The following is an 18,505-nucleotide window of genomic DNA, read 5'->3' as shown; positions in this document are numbered from 1 at the left end:
ACTCTAAACAGTCTTTTGCCAGCAAGGTGCCGCACATTCATTTCACAGCCCTGTCCAAACTAAAGCACTTTTCTACTAGATGTTTGTGCTCAGAGAGCTCAGCTGTAACTGTGGTTTGATTTTGTACTTTGAAGAATTCTGCAGGAGTGATACATGTGCCTGTGGCCTGAACTGCTTAAATAGTAATAGGTGTATCATTTCCTCATTGAGTAGAACAGATCAAATATTTGCCTCTCTGCCAGTAACAGAGCTGTGTGTGTCTTGATTCATGTATAAGAGAAGGCTTACACCAGTGAGGAGGCGTTATATTTTCGATAAGAGATGTGTTGGTATCTGCTGCAGACTGAGGTCATGATGTGCTGATGTGGAACAGGATGAAGGGAATAGTGTTTGTCTGCAGCTGTTGACACTATTGAACACTGTGAGTCCAGTACATGGTATATCCTATTAAAGCAGAATGCCTCTTTTCTATGTGTCTGTGCATTGTTCTATAATTTCACACATGTACACTACAAAGCCATACACACTCACCTGACACCAACTAGTGACTCCGAAGAGTCTCTTATGTCACACTGCCACCTTGTGGTCAAAAGCAGTAAAACCATAAAAAAATTGAGGGTGCTGGAAGGAGAATGTATTTATTGTTTACTTGGCGTTTCATAAAAGTCCAACATGTAAACCACTAGCTTCTAAAACAGGCTGGAAACTTGAAAGAGCAAGAATAACAATGCAAAACTTGAACTTGCAAAAGAAAATTCAGGATTTTTCAGGGTGGAGAAAAGGCCACTGGTTAGAAGAATATTTACATCAATAAAGATACTCCATGAGTCAAAAATGCCCTTCTGAAAAAAGGCACATTAATGATGATCAGGGAGAAAGAGGAAGTGAAATCTTCAGTATACAGGAGTAGACAGAACCAAACAGCGAGGTAGGACAGGGCAGTGTAAAATCCAGGGGAAGTGGTTGACTATATACAGGTGATAGGGTCAAGTGAGCCCGACAATGCCAAGGATCAGACTGAGTCGGTCTTCTTGTATGCCACCATGCTGTTCACCTTGTGGATGGAGGTGGTGAAGGAGCGCAAACGCACCTCCTCTGATTGGCTGATGATCTGTGGGCCAGACTCCTCCCATCTGTCGGGTACCACCAGGTCTTTGTCGGTGTAGACCAGCAGATCGAAGGAACCTGAGGGGGAGGGAGGGGGCAGAGAGTCAGAGGGCAAGAGTCTAGACTGCTGCTGAAATCCTGATAGTGGCACAGTTACTTTACAGCCACAGAAAATTAGATTTCTTTAAAGGTAGGTAAACCCAGTTAAAGATGGGGGTTTTATTATTTACTATTACTTAAGTTCTATTTTTATCCTCCAGGAAGTTTAGAGAGTTGGTAAAGGTTATTAACTAATAAAAAAGGAATTTGAGGGCTGCATTTCCTACATTCCAACAGGGCTGGCTGGGAGTTCCCCTTAGGGTGAAGATGTTTTGGCGACCCTGCTGAGACCAACCAGCTGTAGTGAAAATCTTACTTGTTGGAACTAGTGCTACTTGTAGCAGTAGAGCTGATGTTACAAAGTCCATGTGTGACACCATCACCCGCTAAATAATATCTATAAATGAGGCTTTTGCTAGGCCTCGCCTCCTCTGGTGTCCTTGACAAGCTAACAGTTGCTGTTACTACTGTTTGTTGAGGCTAGTGGAGCATATCAGGTCCAGCTGGAGAGTCAATCAAAAGGGGAAAAAATCTGAGGTTTTCTTCCTGGATTGCCCTCATTTTTACATCTGAAAGTCCCAAGCTGAACCGCTAGATTGAGTCAAGAGAAAACAAATGATATGCTTCTCAGCAGAGGAAGGGCTTCAGTTTCATCAATTTTTCCCTACACTCAATGACAATAAAAAAACAGTGTTATGAAAAACTACACACTTTAGTTTACCATCCCTTTCAGATTTAATAAACCCTGTTCAGACGGTTCTGTTGAGTTTTGACCAGTGCCTTCCTTGGCTGGCACTGCATGCTTCCTGTAGAAACGCTGGCCAACTTGCTTCAGAGACACTGAAATCTCACAGGCTGAATTCCAAAAGCTTAGTTCAGACTGCCAGCCAATCTGATTTGTTTCTCACATTCCACTGACAGGAGTGACTGTCCACAGTTACTTGCAGGTGATCAGGTTAGATTTGTTGAGCGTACAAGCAGTGTTAAGCTATCTGCATTGGTTGTAGGGCTGAGTGATAAAGCCTTAGAAATAATCTGACATTTCAGGTAATTTTCAGTAACAGCAAGATGTTGTGGGAAAAAAGGTAATAACTACAGTGTTTCCTACTGACAAGAGCATCTTTTAGTCTACCTGGTGTGGAAATCACTGAACTAAGTCCTGGTCAGAGGCTAACGCTGCTCTTTGTTGCTGTGTTGAGAGAACACTGTAGGCTGTGTGGCATGGTATGCAAGTGCATCAACACCTCATCATGTTGCTGTATGATTGATATCACACTATTTTTTCCTGTACAAATTTACACCAGCATTATCGTGAGTGATATGATATAGTACAGCCCTAATTGGTTGCCTTCGTATCAATGCACAGTGCACAGTTTTTCCATTGATGCCAGGTGCCACATCCTGTTCTACCAAACCAGCCTGTTGAAATTTCTCCAGAGCTCCATCGTTTAAGATGAAGGTGAGGCTGCATGAGACCAGATTGAGAACAAATAGGATTACTCACATGCACTCTCCAGCAGAGGCAGGAAGGTCACAGTGGCTGTGATCTGTCTGATGACAGAGCGGATCTCATCCTGAATGGTCTTGATGGATTTCTCTCTGGGAGCACTGGAGAAACACACACAAGTTATCCAGATGACCAAATACACACTGAGGTGATGCTAGGTCTGGACTTCTTCCAGGATACAGTTAGGGGTAAAGAGGAGTATTTTTATTGGTTAGCCATATCATATCAGTGTATGTTGAGTGATATGCGATCTAAAATGTTTGCAGCAGGCTCAATTTTAAACAGGGTTGGGAGTAAGGGAACACACAGTTACAGTTAAATTGGTGGTATTCTGAATACAGTCACTGTCTTTCAAAAATAGCTTACTTAAAATGATTACATTATTAGCTGTGTTTTATTTGCACTCAGGCATGTTTTTTCCACAAACTTTTTTTTTTTTTTTTTTTTTAAAAAAAAGGTGAAACAATTTGTGAGGGGCAGTGCACCGGGTAGGTTGCCATACATCCATAACACTATCAGAGGAGACACAGAGCCAGGACACAGCAGGTGATTTCTTTTTTTAGGGCGGGGGGATGGCCCAATGGGAGCAAACATCGACAGTACAAACTACATCTGTAGTCACGTCTCCCTGAAAGAAAAAAAAAAAAACAAAAAAAAAACTCTTGTACAGGTGGCTTGGTCTGGGGTGTATTTTTAGCAGCGTGAAATGACCTACTGAGTGATCATGAAAATATTATAGGAATATTGTAGGAATACTGCAGGTAGCAGGATGTCTCAATTATCATCTTGCCCCTGCCATCTCTCTGCTGGGGAATGCTGCTGTCTCTCTCACTCGTCAACCACACGTTCATTCATTCATTCATTCATTAGTCTTCTTGCACGTCAGGGTGCATAGAGCCAACCAGATGTACCAATCTTCTACAGCCTGGTCTGTCCTGGGCAAGGTGTTGGGCTTCTTCCAGGGACACGTTACCGGGCCTCAGATCCTGAGCCACGGTGTCAAGCCAGCAGGTGCGGGAGGCACCTTTAGGATGTCTCCAGCCGACTTGGCGGTGGTCAAAATCCAGAATGGCACATGTCGGATGATCCAGGGGCAGTGCTGTAAACTAGCGGTCGCCACTCACCAAATGCACCTAAAATATTCCCTTGGCGAGTTAACTTTGGAGGTGTACCTGCAACGGGGCGGGTAAATATTTGCACCAAGTCATGCAATAAATTATGCAAGAGTTGGCTTTAAATTCATACGGTACCTAACGTTAGCGCTTGACCGGTGATGTTTGTGTGTCGCACTTCAGTAGCTCCCCGTAGCCCATCGGCTAGCGCTAGTGATCTGTTTGTTGTGTGTCACACTTAAATAGCTCCCCCAACGTTACATCACATGTTGTGAGGTTAGCCCAGGGTTAAGGCCGGATTATGCTTCTGCGTAAGCGGAGCGTATGGGGGTTTTGTGAAGCTTACGGCGGTTGTGCGACCGCCGCAGAGACCTGCCGCACACCTCCGAAAAATTGTAACTACACAGACCCCACTTGGCTTCAACGCAGGCCCCCCACAACAAGAGCTATGATTGGTCCGCCGAACTACATCATTTCCGGCATTTCGCCCCTTCGGAGTCACGTCCTGTTGTTGTGCCGGCAGCGTCATTTTTAAAAGAACTGCTGTTGTGATCGCATCTCGACTCGTCGGTTGATTTCAAATTGTTTGCAAAGTTTGGATCATGCTGGATCTGGATCTACTGCTGCTCTTTTTAAAATTGGCGCTGCCGGCACAACAACAGGAGGAGCAGCGACCGTATGCCACAGTGTCTAAGTAGGTCTGCAGAAAAAAAAAAAACGCGCCCCATAGCGTTGTGGCGGAGAATTGCTTAGCGTTTAACGCAGATGTATGTTGGGCACACACCATCTGCGTGGCAACTACTTGCGCATTGCATCAAGTGTTCGCAGACTAGCCAGCTCAGAAGGACGACACGCAACGCACTGGGAGTTGGAACAATGTGGCGACACATAGCTGGTGTGACTGATCTGTCTAAAAGAACAAACGCAGAGATAAGTGAAAAGGAAGGCGAAAAGGAAGGTGACACATCAACCACACCAGCCAAAAAAAGCGAAAGTGAGGAATTTTAGTGAGAAGTGGAATATTCAGAGGGAATGGCTCCAGTACGAGGAGGCCGCAGGTCTCATGTTTTGCTCGGTATGTTGGCAGTATGCAAAGGAAAAGCAGCGCACCAATTCATTCGTAGTTGGCAACACGAGGAACGATGAAAGTTGAGTCCATCCGGGAGCACGAAGACAGCAAACTTCACGCTACTTGCAGAGATGTGTCAAGGGCTCAATCCGAGCCTCTCCAGCTTTGTCTGAGGAGACCAGAACCAAAATGAAGGTCTTGTTCAGGAACTCTCATGCCCTTGGCAAGAAGGGGAGACCGTTCACTGACTTCAAGTGGATGTGCGAGTAAGTGGTAGTTTTAACATTACCTATTTATTCACCATTTGTTTACTTCCCACAATCCCCAGTATTTACATTACAGATTAACTTTACAGTTAATGTTATTTTAGTAGACGCTTTGAGTCAAGGTAGCCTACTACTATTACTACTACTACTACTACTATTTTCTATTCAACATAAAAACAATTGTTCATGTTAATTTGTTCTATTGATAACGTTAACATGTATTTTGTTGGAATGCAGCTGCTGGGACTGCACCACCAATCCACTCTGCCTCAATCGCTTTTTAATTCACTGGCTCATATTTAAAGGCTCTACCCAAATTATAGGCTACTGTATGTATTGTATTTATTAGTTATTATTGGATTATTTAGTATATTAATGTTTTGCATGTTGTTTTGCAGCTTGGATAAACAGAAAGGGATTGCCTTGCGTGCCACCTACAGAAACCGAATTCAGGCAAAGGTGTTCACCCACTATATAGCTGAGGTAGAGAGGCAGGACATCAGCAAGATGCTGAAGAACACAAAATATCTGTCCATCATGTCTGACAGGTCCACAGACAGTGCGGGGAAAGAGGAGGAGTTGGTGTATGTGCAGTGGAGTGAGAAGGGTAAGATCTTCACAAGGTTTGTGGGCATTAAGTCAGTGAAGAAGGCGGATGCAGAAACGATAACCAGGACCATCAGATCCATAATGGAGGGTTTTTGTGAAGATTGGGAGAATAAGTTGGTCGCCCTCGCAACGGATGGTGCTGCAGTGATGGTGGGAAGCAAGAGTGGTGTGGTCACCAGGCTGAAGGGGGACAGAACCTACATCATCGGTATTCACTGCATGGCAAACCGCCAGGAGCTGGCATTCATGGATGCCATCAAGTCCCATGCCCTGTTCCAGCGGGTGGAGGAGTTCCTCAGTGGCCTCTTCACATTCAGATTCAGGGCTCTAGTTTCCCGGCGCAGCGCGGGGTGGCGCAGTGAGGCGAACCCCGCGCAGAGCTAGTTTCGACCGGCGAAACGGGAGAGGCGGACAGTGTCCAAGTTTCGCAGACGGACTTGCGCGGAGATGGGAGTGGTGGCGCAGCGGGGGGAGGTGCCGACAGATTCAAGGCGCAGTGACAGTTTCGTACCAAAAGGCTTCGCCGAGGTGCGCCAAAAGCTCGCCTCCTGAAACCACGTCTACTTTCCGCGCAAGGCGGAGCGGAGCTGGCGCAGTGGAAGTTTGGCTGCCTGGCGCACATCACCAAAACCTCACAATCAGCATAAACGGTGCCAATCTCCTTTGATCTGACATCAGCTGTGACGGGACAGTTGATATGGAGATATATGTATGTGCTGATTGTGATCGTAGCATTGAATAGTGTTTTTTTCGGTATTTATTGCATCGTTCATGTGCCTGACACTCCGGAAGCCTGCCTGTGAGGTTTTGGTGACGTGTCCGCACTGCTCGCCGGTCTCCGCTCCGCGCCTGTCTCCTGAGCTCCGCTCCGCCTGCGGCAATAGACCTCCATATCAGCTGTGTAAACTTTCATTACGCCTTCGCGCAGCGCATTTTAAAGGCAAGGACAGGGGCTCATTTGATTGGTTAAATGTGAATCGGCTGTGTCAAACCCACTCCACGCCTTCTCTCCTCCCTTGCGCCGGTAGGAGGGACGGCGGAGTACTTGCGCCACCGAGCACGGCGTGCCAAACTTGGAAAATCCGCCTGGCCACACCCAGTTGGCGAAGCGCATCTGCGCTACGCCCCCGCCTCGCCAGGTCTGCGAAACTAGAGCCCTCAGTGTTGTGATGCTGAAAATGTCAGGGGAAACCAACAGGCCAAGGCAAGGAAGTTCTTTGCTACTGCCAGGGAGGCGGTCTTCATCCACTTCTGTGGATTCCTGCATGACACCCTGACACACCTGAGCAGCCTGTCCACCTCTCTCCAGGTATGGGTTATTTAAGAAGCAATAGGAAATACTTGACTCTGACTGTTATCAAGAATGTTATATGAATGTACTGTCCATGGTGTCCAAGGGCCCATGATGCAGGACACAATGACCAACAGCTATGAGGGAAGTGCACTGACAAGCAGCAGAGGAGAAAGTGACAGCCAGACCCTCGTCACCTCACAGGACAAACTACTGGACAGGCTAGTTGAGAGTTTGACAAACAGGTTCCAGGATGTCAGTGTGGGTGTGCTGTCTGCCACCAAGCTTGTCAGCTTTGCCAAATGGCCAGAGTCAGAAGATGCAGCAGCAGGTGTTTTTAAATTAAGTTCTATAGCACAGCACTTAAGTTCAGGGTCATGAGGATCATATTTTATTTATAGTTTGAGAAATAAAGCATGCATGGTGTTTGTTGTAATGTAGGCTTATGTATACAGCTCTTCTAGATTTTGGTGACACTGAAGTGGAGACCCTGGTAAACCACTTCAGGCCTGTCCTGGAGATCTCTGGGATCCATGCTGACAAGGTGCTGGACCAGTGGACTGTCCTGAAGGCCCTTATGTGCCAAGAGCCCCAGTTCCTTTCAAACCCACAGATGTCCTGGGCTCTCGTTAACAGAAGCCATCAGCACTCCTGCCCTGACCTGCTGGCTGTGATCGATCTGGTTCTGTGAAGTGAAGAGCAACTGGCAGGCTAGCCTACTAGACGACACACTGTCAGATCTCCTGATGGTCCAACTCTGCTCCCCAGACATCAATGAGTTTGATCCGAGCAAAGCTGTGATGCTGTGGCACCAGGACTCTTAAGGGATGTCTGAGAGGAAACATGACTGCCTTTTTGGTTGCAAATGCCATTTTGTTTACAAAAAAGATTTATTTATAAAGGTTATTTTGTTCTATTAATATTTACAGTTACAGTTTAATATTTACAGAGTTAATGTAAATAAAAATAATTGTTCACAACAACAACAACAATACTTACTTACTTTGGCCTCTTCTCTAAACATGTATTTCAATATAATACTGTTAAAAGTACTAAAACAGATGCATACCGGACAACAAAAGGCAATTTGTAATTTTGTCCGGTAAAAAAATTGCTCGGCCGGTAGATTTTTTCATCTACCGGTCCCCTTGGCCAGTGAGCCAAAAAGTTAGTTTACACTCCTATCCAGGGGTAGGCGGGTGACATGTCTGAATCAATGCACTCTTCAAGTGTGTTGATGCGTTGATGCGAGTTGAGATGCAAGGAGTTGTTGTGTCCGCTCTCGGATCTCCATGTTGGTGACATGATGGAACCATTTCATTCCCTCGATCCTCCGGAGGGCTCTGATATCGAAGCCGTCCAGCCTGGCCACCAAGGTGTTGTTCAGGGGCCAGGTTTCAGCCCCATACAGGAGGAACGGTATAACAGACGCATTGTATACCCAGAGCTTGGTCTCTCTGGAGACATCTCGGTGTCACCACAAAGGTCTCCAGAGGGACTGCAGGATGTAGGCTCCAAAGGCTCTGCGACTGTCTACCTCTGGTTTCAGGTCACCAGTTGTGGATACTGTGGATCCAAGGTATTTCAAAGTAGGGACAAAATGGACCAGGGTATCATCGAACTGAAAGGGTGGTGGGTCGCCTATGTGCATAAGTTCGGTCTTGGCCCAGCTGGTCTTAAGGCTGAGCTTTTTGGCCTCCTTGTCGAATGTGCTGAGAGCTTCCAGGAGAAGGCTGGGTGACTCACTGAACAATGTGATGTCATCAGCATATTCAAGGTCAACTAGTGTGTGTGTACTCAGCGACACACCTGGGACTTGTTCGCACACCCTTGTCATGAGGTGGTCTATGACGCAGTTAAAAAGCTCAGGGGCAGCGACACAGCCCTGTCGCACGCCGCTATTGATGGGGTCAGTTGGTCTCCCATCCGTTTCCAGAAGGGCAGGATGATGCCCCGTCTCTAGTCCTCAGGTAGTGTCTGATGAACCCATACATAGTTAATTATCTGCGTAAGCCAGAGAATGATGTTATACCCCCCCCCCCCAACTAAGTGCAACTTAGTGCAAACTAATGACATTTTTGACTTTGACTTATTTTGAGTAGATTTTTTTTCTCAGTCCAACATTGATGGTGGATAAATGAAGAGAAATAGACTCAATAAAATAGATGAACACTCCTCAGGCAGCATGCTAAATCAAACAATAACCCACATTCTTGAATGAAAACCGTATTTGTATGAAAACTGGCCAGCAGAAGGCAGAAGAACCAGCATCACAGTTGAACTAGCTGGCACCATGATAGAAAGCCTCTTAAATAGCTACTGTGTAAACACGTTTTGACTTATTTTTTCCAGTTAAACTTTAATACCATAGGTCAAATATATTTACCCCAATCATATCATCAAAACCTTCTTGACTGAATGTCCTCTGTGGGCTAAAATGTAGGTTTAGTCATGTGGCCTCAGTCGTCCTGCTGCAATGTGCAGGACTCTTGAAATGATCTGTGCATGGGTTTGAGGAACGCAGTGCAGGGCAGAAATTCAAATGAATTTGCATTAAATCTGGTTGTTTTAACCAGGATTATGCTGCAAGATGGTTTTTCTTCAACTACATTACGTTCCCGCTTATAGGCTAACATGCAATTTTGCAAATTTCCAGATTATTCCTGTAAATTCCTGTTAATTCCCATATATTCCCATTAATTCCCATGGAAAGTTTCCAACTTTGAAAATTCACAGAATTTTGCAACCCTAGCAACATTAGGAATATTGTGTCACTGTCCAAATACTTATGGACCTAACTGTAAATATGTGAGGGAAGCTGCGGTCTACCTGCTCTCCTTGGCTGACTTGTCACACTCAATGTCGAACTGCCATCTCTCCAGCACCTCGTTGGTTTCCAGACATGTGATGACCAACACCAGCTTCTGTACTGTGCACTCAAACAGCCACTCTGAAACACAGCCACAAAACACCTTACAGTGGAGGAGTGTTAGCAAGAAAATCTCTGGGTGCAGTGGAGGATGCATGCAGATGGTAAATCTATACACTGCAAAAACGCAAAATCTTGCCAAGATTATTTGTCTTATTTCAAGTCAAAATGTCTTATTTCTAGTCAAAATATCTCATTACACTTAAAATAAGACATGATCACCTCAGAAGTAAATTGTTTTTAGACAATTTTCACTTGTTTCAAGTGAAAATTCACTTGAAACAAGTGAAAATTAGCTAGAAACAAGAAACAAATTTTGCCAATGAAACAAGCAAATTTTCACTTGTTTCAAGCATATTTTCACTTCAAACAAGAGAAAATTGTCTAAAAACAATTTACTTCTGAGGTGATCATGTCTTATTTTAAGTGTAATGAGATATTTTGACTAGAAATAAGACATTTTGACTTGAAATAAGACAAATAATCTTGGCAAGATTTTGCGTTTTTGCAGTGTATAGATTTACCATCTGCATGCATCCTCCACTGCACCCAGAGATTTTCTTGCTAACACTCCTGTGTTATTCATTGCCATGGCAACAGTATTGCCTGAATAGAGTGGATTCTGTGCTGAAAACTATACCCCCACAGACACATTGCTTATCAAAACTCTAGAAGTCAAACAAATAAAGGAAAAAAAAAAATGCTTAATAAGGTTTGTATGACATGACTTCCATCAGTTTGCACACCAGTTCTGTGTGGCTTCTCCATAATATAGAGGTCTCTGAAGACACTTCAAGTGGTTCCCCGCAAACTGGGGCTTAGTTCAATCTCGCTTTCAAAAACAAAAACAAAACAAAACAAGACAACAGCACAATAAGATATAGTGTGTGAATGACTACACTCATAGGTTTCGTTACCACATTATCTCCCCAGCCACAGTGATAACATACAAACCCCCTGGGACTGGGTTCTCTGATGCTGTTTTTCCATACAAAGGTGCTGGCCTGGCTCTACTGGGTTTGATTGAGCCCGCTGTGACTGGGACTGGCATTTCCATCATAACAGGGCTGCCCACCTCAAGCCCCGTCAGTCGCTTGTGGGTGTGTTGATTAGTCTTCCCTCCCCTCTGTGCACCCTGTGTGAGTGTTTCCAAAAAGACCAACTTTTACATGGTTAGATTATCAGCTACAGTACAACTTTCATGAGTGTCGCTACAGGGACTTCCTGATTATAAGCAGCTCCTTTTCATAGCTGCCCTCTCGAGGGCAGATCTGGTACACTTTGGCCCAACTCTGAAGATGGTCCATCTCTGGCACTGCTCAGCACAACTTGAAAGTCTTAAACTGGTGATGGAAATGCAAATCAGTGTGGTATGTTTTGACTCGGCATTGCTAAAAGCACCAATGGAAAAACAGCATCAGACAAAACCTTCACTGTGTGGAGGTCTGTGAGCCACAATGCATTGGTCAGGAGTGCTGGGGAGACGCAGGAGTGGAGAGGACCCTGAAGCTAAATGGCTGTTACCTTTGAGCTGAGACACCACGTTGGTCAGGTAGTTCTTTAGCTTGACATCGGTGGTCAGCTGAAGGCTCATGTCATACTGGGTAACTCTGGTGAAGGTCTCCGGGGGATATATGCCTCGCTGGTACAGGATGCTGTTGATGCCAAACGCTGAGACAAAAACAGAGAGGTAAATAAAAGACGCCTGTAAAAGAACTGGCTCCTGCGACAACAAATTATTAAATGAGATTCAACAGAGGGAAAAAGGAAAAGAAAAAAAAGCATAACAAATTAAGCATAGCACAGCTGACAATTTCAGCACTGGACCACCTTTACAAGAAATCCATTCATGTGAAGTGTGAAAACATAAATTACAAAATATTCTATGACATATAATGGAGTAGTTAGAAAAACTTACAAAATACATAATGGAGGGGGGGATTCATTTTAGTATTGCCATTCCCTTTACATTTTTTTTTATAACTACTGAATCAATTTAGTAAATATATTGGTATTATTTGAAATTAAACAACCTAGGGAATCTGTTGGTACCAAGCACGTCATGCTAGGTTGTCAGCAAGGGGGCTAAATATCACTCCAAAGTCCAGCTAAATTGTCCCATGTCAGGGAATTGTGTTCAGGATGCCAAGGAACACTGCTAGCAAGCCAAAACTCCAGGTAAGGTTACTGGTGACACTGTGCGAGTATACACGCAGTGGCCACTGCGTTACAACCTCACACAACCCAAATACAACTGTTCTATCATAAACTTTACTTTTGCATTTGCCTGACAGCTGTTTCTAATATTCTGTCCCTGCATGCATACCTATTACTTGGGAGGACAAAAAATTAGAAACACCTCTAATCAGAATCAGCTTTATTTGCCAAGTATGCATTCTTATACAAGGAATCTGACTCCGGCAAACTTTAAACTCTCAGTGCAAACAGAAAAAGTGAACAGTGCAAACAGACATAAATTAAATAACAAAAGAGAAAACAGAAGGGGCAAGAAAAAATAACAAGTAAACAAACAACCACTATAACAACTATGTACAGGATGATGTGCAGTGATGTGCAGTAATGCAGTGTGTATGGAAATGACACTCTGTGACTATGAAGAGTTCATCAGAGCAACAGCCTGAGGGAAAAAACTGTTTCTGTGGCAGGTGGTTGTGGCGAACAGTGCTGTGTAGCGCCGACCAGAGGGGAGAAGTTGAAACAGTTTGTGTCCGGGGTGAGAGGGGTCTACAGAGATCCTAAATATAATGTAGTCCAGCACAAGACCTCTGTAATCCACAACCTCAATAATAAACACGAATTAAACTAACACATTCTCCACAGTGTCAACACAAACTGAGCATTATAAACTTTGTTAAAAGGTAGAATTTATGGCGGAGCTGTTGCACTGAACTGCACAGACTGTATAAGTGGGCCTGATAAAGTGGCTACTGAGTGTACATTTAATGTTCCACTGTTAGATACTTTTTGTTCATGTGGCTTTGCAGTTTCAAGAAGCACTGCTGCACCGCACATCTTCTGTTGCATTAGTGCTCAGTGTTAGCTGTAAGCTAGCGGCAGCGAGGCTGATGTCATATGACGGCAGCTCCAGTGGGCCGTGACAACCTTACACGTTGCAACAGGATGATATTACCAGCGGGTTAGCGGAGTATTAACGAGCTGAAATGGCGAATGAACGATTTGTAAACCGTCACAGTCTACGACATATGCGGATATAATGAAATATCCAGTCGGTAGATATTTAACTCGGCATTATGTTCTTCCCAGGCCCAGTGAGCAGCACCTAGCAAAGCACGCTTTCATGTCCTAATGCCACAAAAAACGATATTTAAACCAAATACTTACAGAAAAACTCGGCCACTAACTCCGCGCTTCCTTTAAGCGTAATACCTTTCAGCGTGCTGGTCATTTTCGACTGTTTTCGGTTTATTCTTCACAATGAGTCTTTGCTGTGTTTTATTTTTACCGTCTATTCTCTAACGACCCGCCGACCAGTTTGAATCTCCGTGCGTCTAATTTCATGCGCAGCCTTTGAGGTTCGGCGCACAGTTGATGACGTAAACAAAGTGCGCTTTCAAATCCATGGCGCTAGAGGGCGCTGCAATGAAGCAGATTCACTCAAGGGAGTGAAGTGGTGGTTTAGTGGTTTAGTGGTGTTACCAGCACAGCTAACAGATGATAAAGCAGATTAAAGGCACATTTGAACTACGAAAAGGATGTTCCCCTAAATCAATTTTCAAATGGAAAACACATTTTCCTGTGATCTCTGCTGATAATATCTGGTCTGAAGTCAGGTTTCTGGTTAAAGAAATTCATCTGATGGTGTTGCATTTCTAATATCCATGCAATGATATGTTTAACATTTGTACTCAATTCTTTTACAAGAAAGCTGTCAAAATCTCTCCTTTCATTTTATATTTTTAAATCTTTTTTAAATGTACTAACTGAAAAATGTATGTTAAATGAAAAATATGGGGGATACTTTCACATTTTCTTATGGAGGTTTCATATGTTGTCTTCTATCCCTCTTTTTACATCTTCATACATTTTGCTGTGACCAGCTGAGTTTTTGGCATTTGTGATTCTGCCAATAAAGTTTTTTGAAGGAAAACTGAATCCTTAAAAAGTCTCCACAACACTTAAAAAGGCCTAGGAAAGTAATGCAAAGTATGCAAGTTATGTATTTTATGTTTTATATAATAAATGGTGTGGAAGTGGAGGGAGGGAGAGACAGACAGTGGCAGCAGCTTCACACACACACACACACACACACACACACTGAAATCATACACTCATATACACATCAATGTATTTATGTTTTTGGACTGGATAAGCTAAGGCAACATTTCTACAATAGCATTTCTGCATTTTTTTTCCCCACCAAACTTTGGCTTCCAAACAAAACAAATTGCACTGTCAGTACTTTGACGCTAGAGGGCACTCCATAACCACTCCGTAACTCCATAAGACATTTTTTTCTCTGCCAAGCAACATTATTGGTCACAAATATGCATATTGCAATAATAATGAAAAAGGAATATCTTTTCATTCCTTTAAATCACTTTCACAAGAAGTTTTATAAACCCTATGTATCATTTCATTTTCTTAATTTAAAGTATTCCAATAGTACCATTTCTTAGCAACAATCATGACCACCATAGCAACTGCCTAGCAACACCCTAGCAACCACCCACAACACCATAGCAACCACATAGCAACTCCCCCACATACCATAGCAACTACTTAGCAATGCCTTAGCAACTATCAGGAATACCTTAATAACCGCCAAGCAACACCCTGGCAACCACCCTGAGCACCCCATGGAGTGCCCTTGCAACTCCCTAGCAACTGCCCTGCAACTCCTTAGCATCCTTCAAGAAAACCATAGCAACTACATAGCAACCGCATAGCAACGACCTAGAAACCATCAGGAACACCCTAGCAGCCAAAAAAAAAAAAAAAATTGCATATCAAATGAATCACCATCTATGATCAGCATTGCAAAGGGGGAGGCGGTTCAGCATGAGGCCACACTTTGGGCACATCAGGCAAGCACATTTAAAGTTTCTTCAGAAACTTTTTCCAGTTTTAGTATTTATTCCAATAATTCATTGTTATTTTACAGTCACATTCTTTTATGGCACCTTCCTTCAGATGCCATGACAGATGTTCACTTGTAGATATTTAAAGCATCATTCTCTGTTCTTGTCAAAGAAAAACCTCAACATAGCTCCACCTCCTTCCCTGCCAGCAGGAAGGAACCAGACTGATGGCTGTAAACCCATGCAGCAGTGAGGTCATCGTACACAGTATATTTCACAGCCTGTGCATGGTCATCGCCAGGTATTTTCCCTTCCACAGGCATGTTCTCCTCAACAGTTACTAAACGCCCTGAACAGTCAGACAAAAGAAACACAACAGCCTGCCTCGTGGGAATTCAGAAATTACAAGGCGTAGAATTGAGTTTTTGTTTCATCAGAGCCTAACAGCCCCCACACATCCCTGCTGAGTCAGGAGAGGTCACCTGGCCTTGGTTCTGGTACTGTACACACAAGGAAGGAGAAGCTTGTAAAATATAAAGCCTTCCAGATGAAGTTGGGAGGGGCTGCAGCCAGCAGTGCAGGATCTGACAAAGGGAGATTACTTTATAACTGTAATAAATGTGTCCAGATCAAATTACTCAGAGGCCAAAATCCACCTTAAAATGGTAATCTGCACATTTGTGTTTCCATTATTTTGTCTTCATCCTTGGCGCCAAGTATTCATTGCTGTGGTGTTTCTGTACTTTCCAGACACCATCTGTCAATCAAACATCAGTTTGAGTTTCTGTGGGTGGTGCTCTTTTTTTATTTAGTTTGTTCAGCCATGATGGCAATCACTGTTCATGCTAACTACCTAATTCTTCTTTCTCTGTTTTCTACAAACCATAAACATGAATTGTATCACTTTTACTCCAGATCACTCACACCATCTATTTAGAACTGCAATGCAGCAGGTAAGAATAAGGGATAATCCATGACAAGATGGTCTTATGTTGAAAAATAATAACCACCACAGAGGCAAACAACCCCCCCTAAAGGTCATATTTTTTCCTCATGGATTTATTACGAGGCTTTACCTTTTGGAAGATGTATGTTGTTTGTAGACTGACAGACTGGAAAAAGGTAAAGATCATCATTATGTCTTGACACAAGACCTGTGTCGCAATTCATTGGCTACCTCTTTTGAAGGACACATTTTAAGAAGGTGTGGTCTTCAGAGGACTGAAGGCTCATCCCTCTAGCCAGGGCGCCATGCCATTGGTCTGACGGACCATTATTCTGAATATCCATTGCTCAAAAGGCCCATTACTCTGAAGGTTGCTGAAGTTCAGTAACTACCAGCATTACACAGGGTTTTGCATCCCTGACATGTAATCCATCCACATCTGTTTACCCTTACCTTAACCCTAAGAAACCCTCGCCTGAACTTAACCAATTTTTAAAAATTTGCCACCCATGTGGCATTGCACCCAGCCCCTACTACTCCTCTCGCAGGTGGTGAGCCCATGAGAAGGCAGCCCCATGTGACCTGTTCGGCCGGACCCCGTGGCTGGTCCAACCACCAGGCGCTCACCTGCGTGCTCCCCTCCTAAGCCTGGCTCCAGGAAGGGGCCCTGGTCTCCCTAATCCGGGCGAGGTGCCTGCGTCACTTATGAGACTCTTCACAGCGGTCTTCTGAACCGCTCTTTGTCTGGCCCCAGACAAAACTGGCAGCAATAAATAAACCATTTCTCTGACATGATTTTTACTTGAAAACATGCTAAACTTCGATCTAGCATTCTCTGTAGTCTTTATTTTGCGATGGTATACTTTGATAGCAGAGTATTATTTTAATTTAATGAATGGTTCTGGCAGTAGTAGTGAAGATGACGAGTGGTTAACATTAGCTATCATGACTCTTGTTAGCGAGTTGTTTGCTGTCAAAGGACAGATCAGTGCTTTTCAATCGTCTTGGGCACGCCCATGTTGGTTGAAATGCAGCCCATTCAGCACAGAGGTGAGACATTCCAACTCGCAAAAAATCGCAACATCCAACAGTCAGTGAAAAGCTCCAAGACTCTTGAGTAGTAACAAATTTTGTTATTGCCCCTTTAATATTATGGACAATTTTCTGCACCAAAGACAACTGCCATTTCATGCTGTAATGTATAGAAATAGTTTCTGTGTGTCTGTTTTAAATTAGCCATGCCTGGATCATAATACTTAGCCACACATACACATGAAGAACAAACTCATGCAAACAGTAATCCGGTAAATTTCTAGAAAGTCATGCAAGCTGTAATCTTACATGCAAAGCTGGTTGGTTTGTGGTCATTATTCACTCCAGCCTGCTCCGCACATTACAGCTTTGAGCCAAGTTTTTCAAAATTGATTCCAATCCCAGTGTGAAACCCAACTGGTGTCACTTTACCACGCCTCTGTTGCTGTAAGCTAACAGCTCGATGGCTTCATATCCACAGACCTCAGCACACGATTCATATTTCACAAGAGAGACTGTGGGTGCCGGCGTCAAACACTCTCAAAGAAACCTCCAATCTGTCTTTAGTATTGAAAAAGACTGTTCTTGTACACAATGTTTCTTTGTGATGTTTTATCAGTAATCAAAAGTTTGTCTTCCACTGCCTCTCTGATCAATGCTCCAGAGCAATAGACATGACATTTGATCTATTATATGCATATATGTTATATTCACTAGGTTGATTTGCTTCAATAAATACTTAATTTAAAGGTGGTACTGCATCCCAGAGTCCCTCTCAGCACTGAACAGGTTCAGAAAGATGCTAACTCTAATTTCAGTGTCTAGTTAGTTTAAGTCAAAATCAACTTTACTGCCACTGTGCAGTGCATAATGAAATGAGACAACAGGCTCTCATCACATTATCATAAAAAAATAAAACAAAAACAACATGAAAACATAGTATGACACTTAATAGTGAAATGTGTGACTGTATAGAAGTGCTGGTGTGTCAATTAAACTGAGTAAAAGTACTATCAGTAAAACTGATAAAAATACAACCAATATAATGATAAAATACAACTAATAGTAGTTTTTAAGTCTGGGTTTTATTGGAGAATTAGTGTTCCACAATGGTGTACATACTGTTTCAGAGGCTTTTCTTCTGAGTATCACAGTACATCCCTAACTCTAACCCACTGGCACCTTTGATCCAAAAATATCAGCCTCAACTGCTTAAACCATATCAAACCCCAGCAGAGTTGTGAGTGGGTGGAACCACAGGTTCTGTGAGCATTTTTTCACAGTTTGCAATATTACTTTACCAGTCACTGCAGCGTTACTCAGCACAGACTACAGCTTTATGTCCATCGCCTCTAAATGTTTCAACATCATTTCTAAGAAATAATGTTCTTCTGAGCTCCAGCAACCAGCAGTGGGGACACCAAATAAAGCGACAAAATGTATTCAGATATATTCAATATAATATTGTATTCCATATC

General features: G+C 43.4%; 1 protein-coding gene across 1 annotated transcript; it reads right to left on the bottom strand.

The window, feature by feature from the left end:
* Positions 1 to 612: 612 nt before the first annotated feature.
* On the bottom strand, positions 613 to 13,530 carry mad2l1 (MAD2 mitotic arrest deficient-like 1 (yeast)). The gene is made up of 5 exons (XM_030076575.1): positions 13,353 to 13,530; positions 11,514 to 11,660; positions 9,890 to 10,010; positions 2,711 to 2,814; positions 613 to 1,185 (listed from the first exon to the last, which is right to left on the bottom strand). The coding sequence occupies exons 1-5, from the start codon at positions 13,414 to 13,416 to the stop codon at positions 1,013 to 1,015; spliced, it is 609 nt and encodes a 202-aa protein (XP_029932435.1). The 5' UTR covers positions 13,417 to 13,530; the 3' UTR covers positions 613 to 1,012.
* Between the last annotated feature and the right edge of the window lie 4,975 nt (positions 13,531 to 18,505).

Source organism: Myripristis murdjan, chromosome 18, assembly GCF_902150065.1.
Source record: "Myripristis murdjan chromosome 18, fMyrMur1.1, whole genome shotgun sequence".
Classification (NCBI taxonomy): Eukaryota; Metazoa; Chordata; class Actinopteri; order Holocentriformes; family Holocentridae; genus Myripristis; species Myripristis murdjan.
This window is presented reverse-complemented; position numbering and strand designations above follow the sequence as displayed.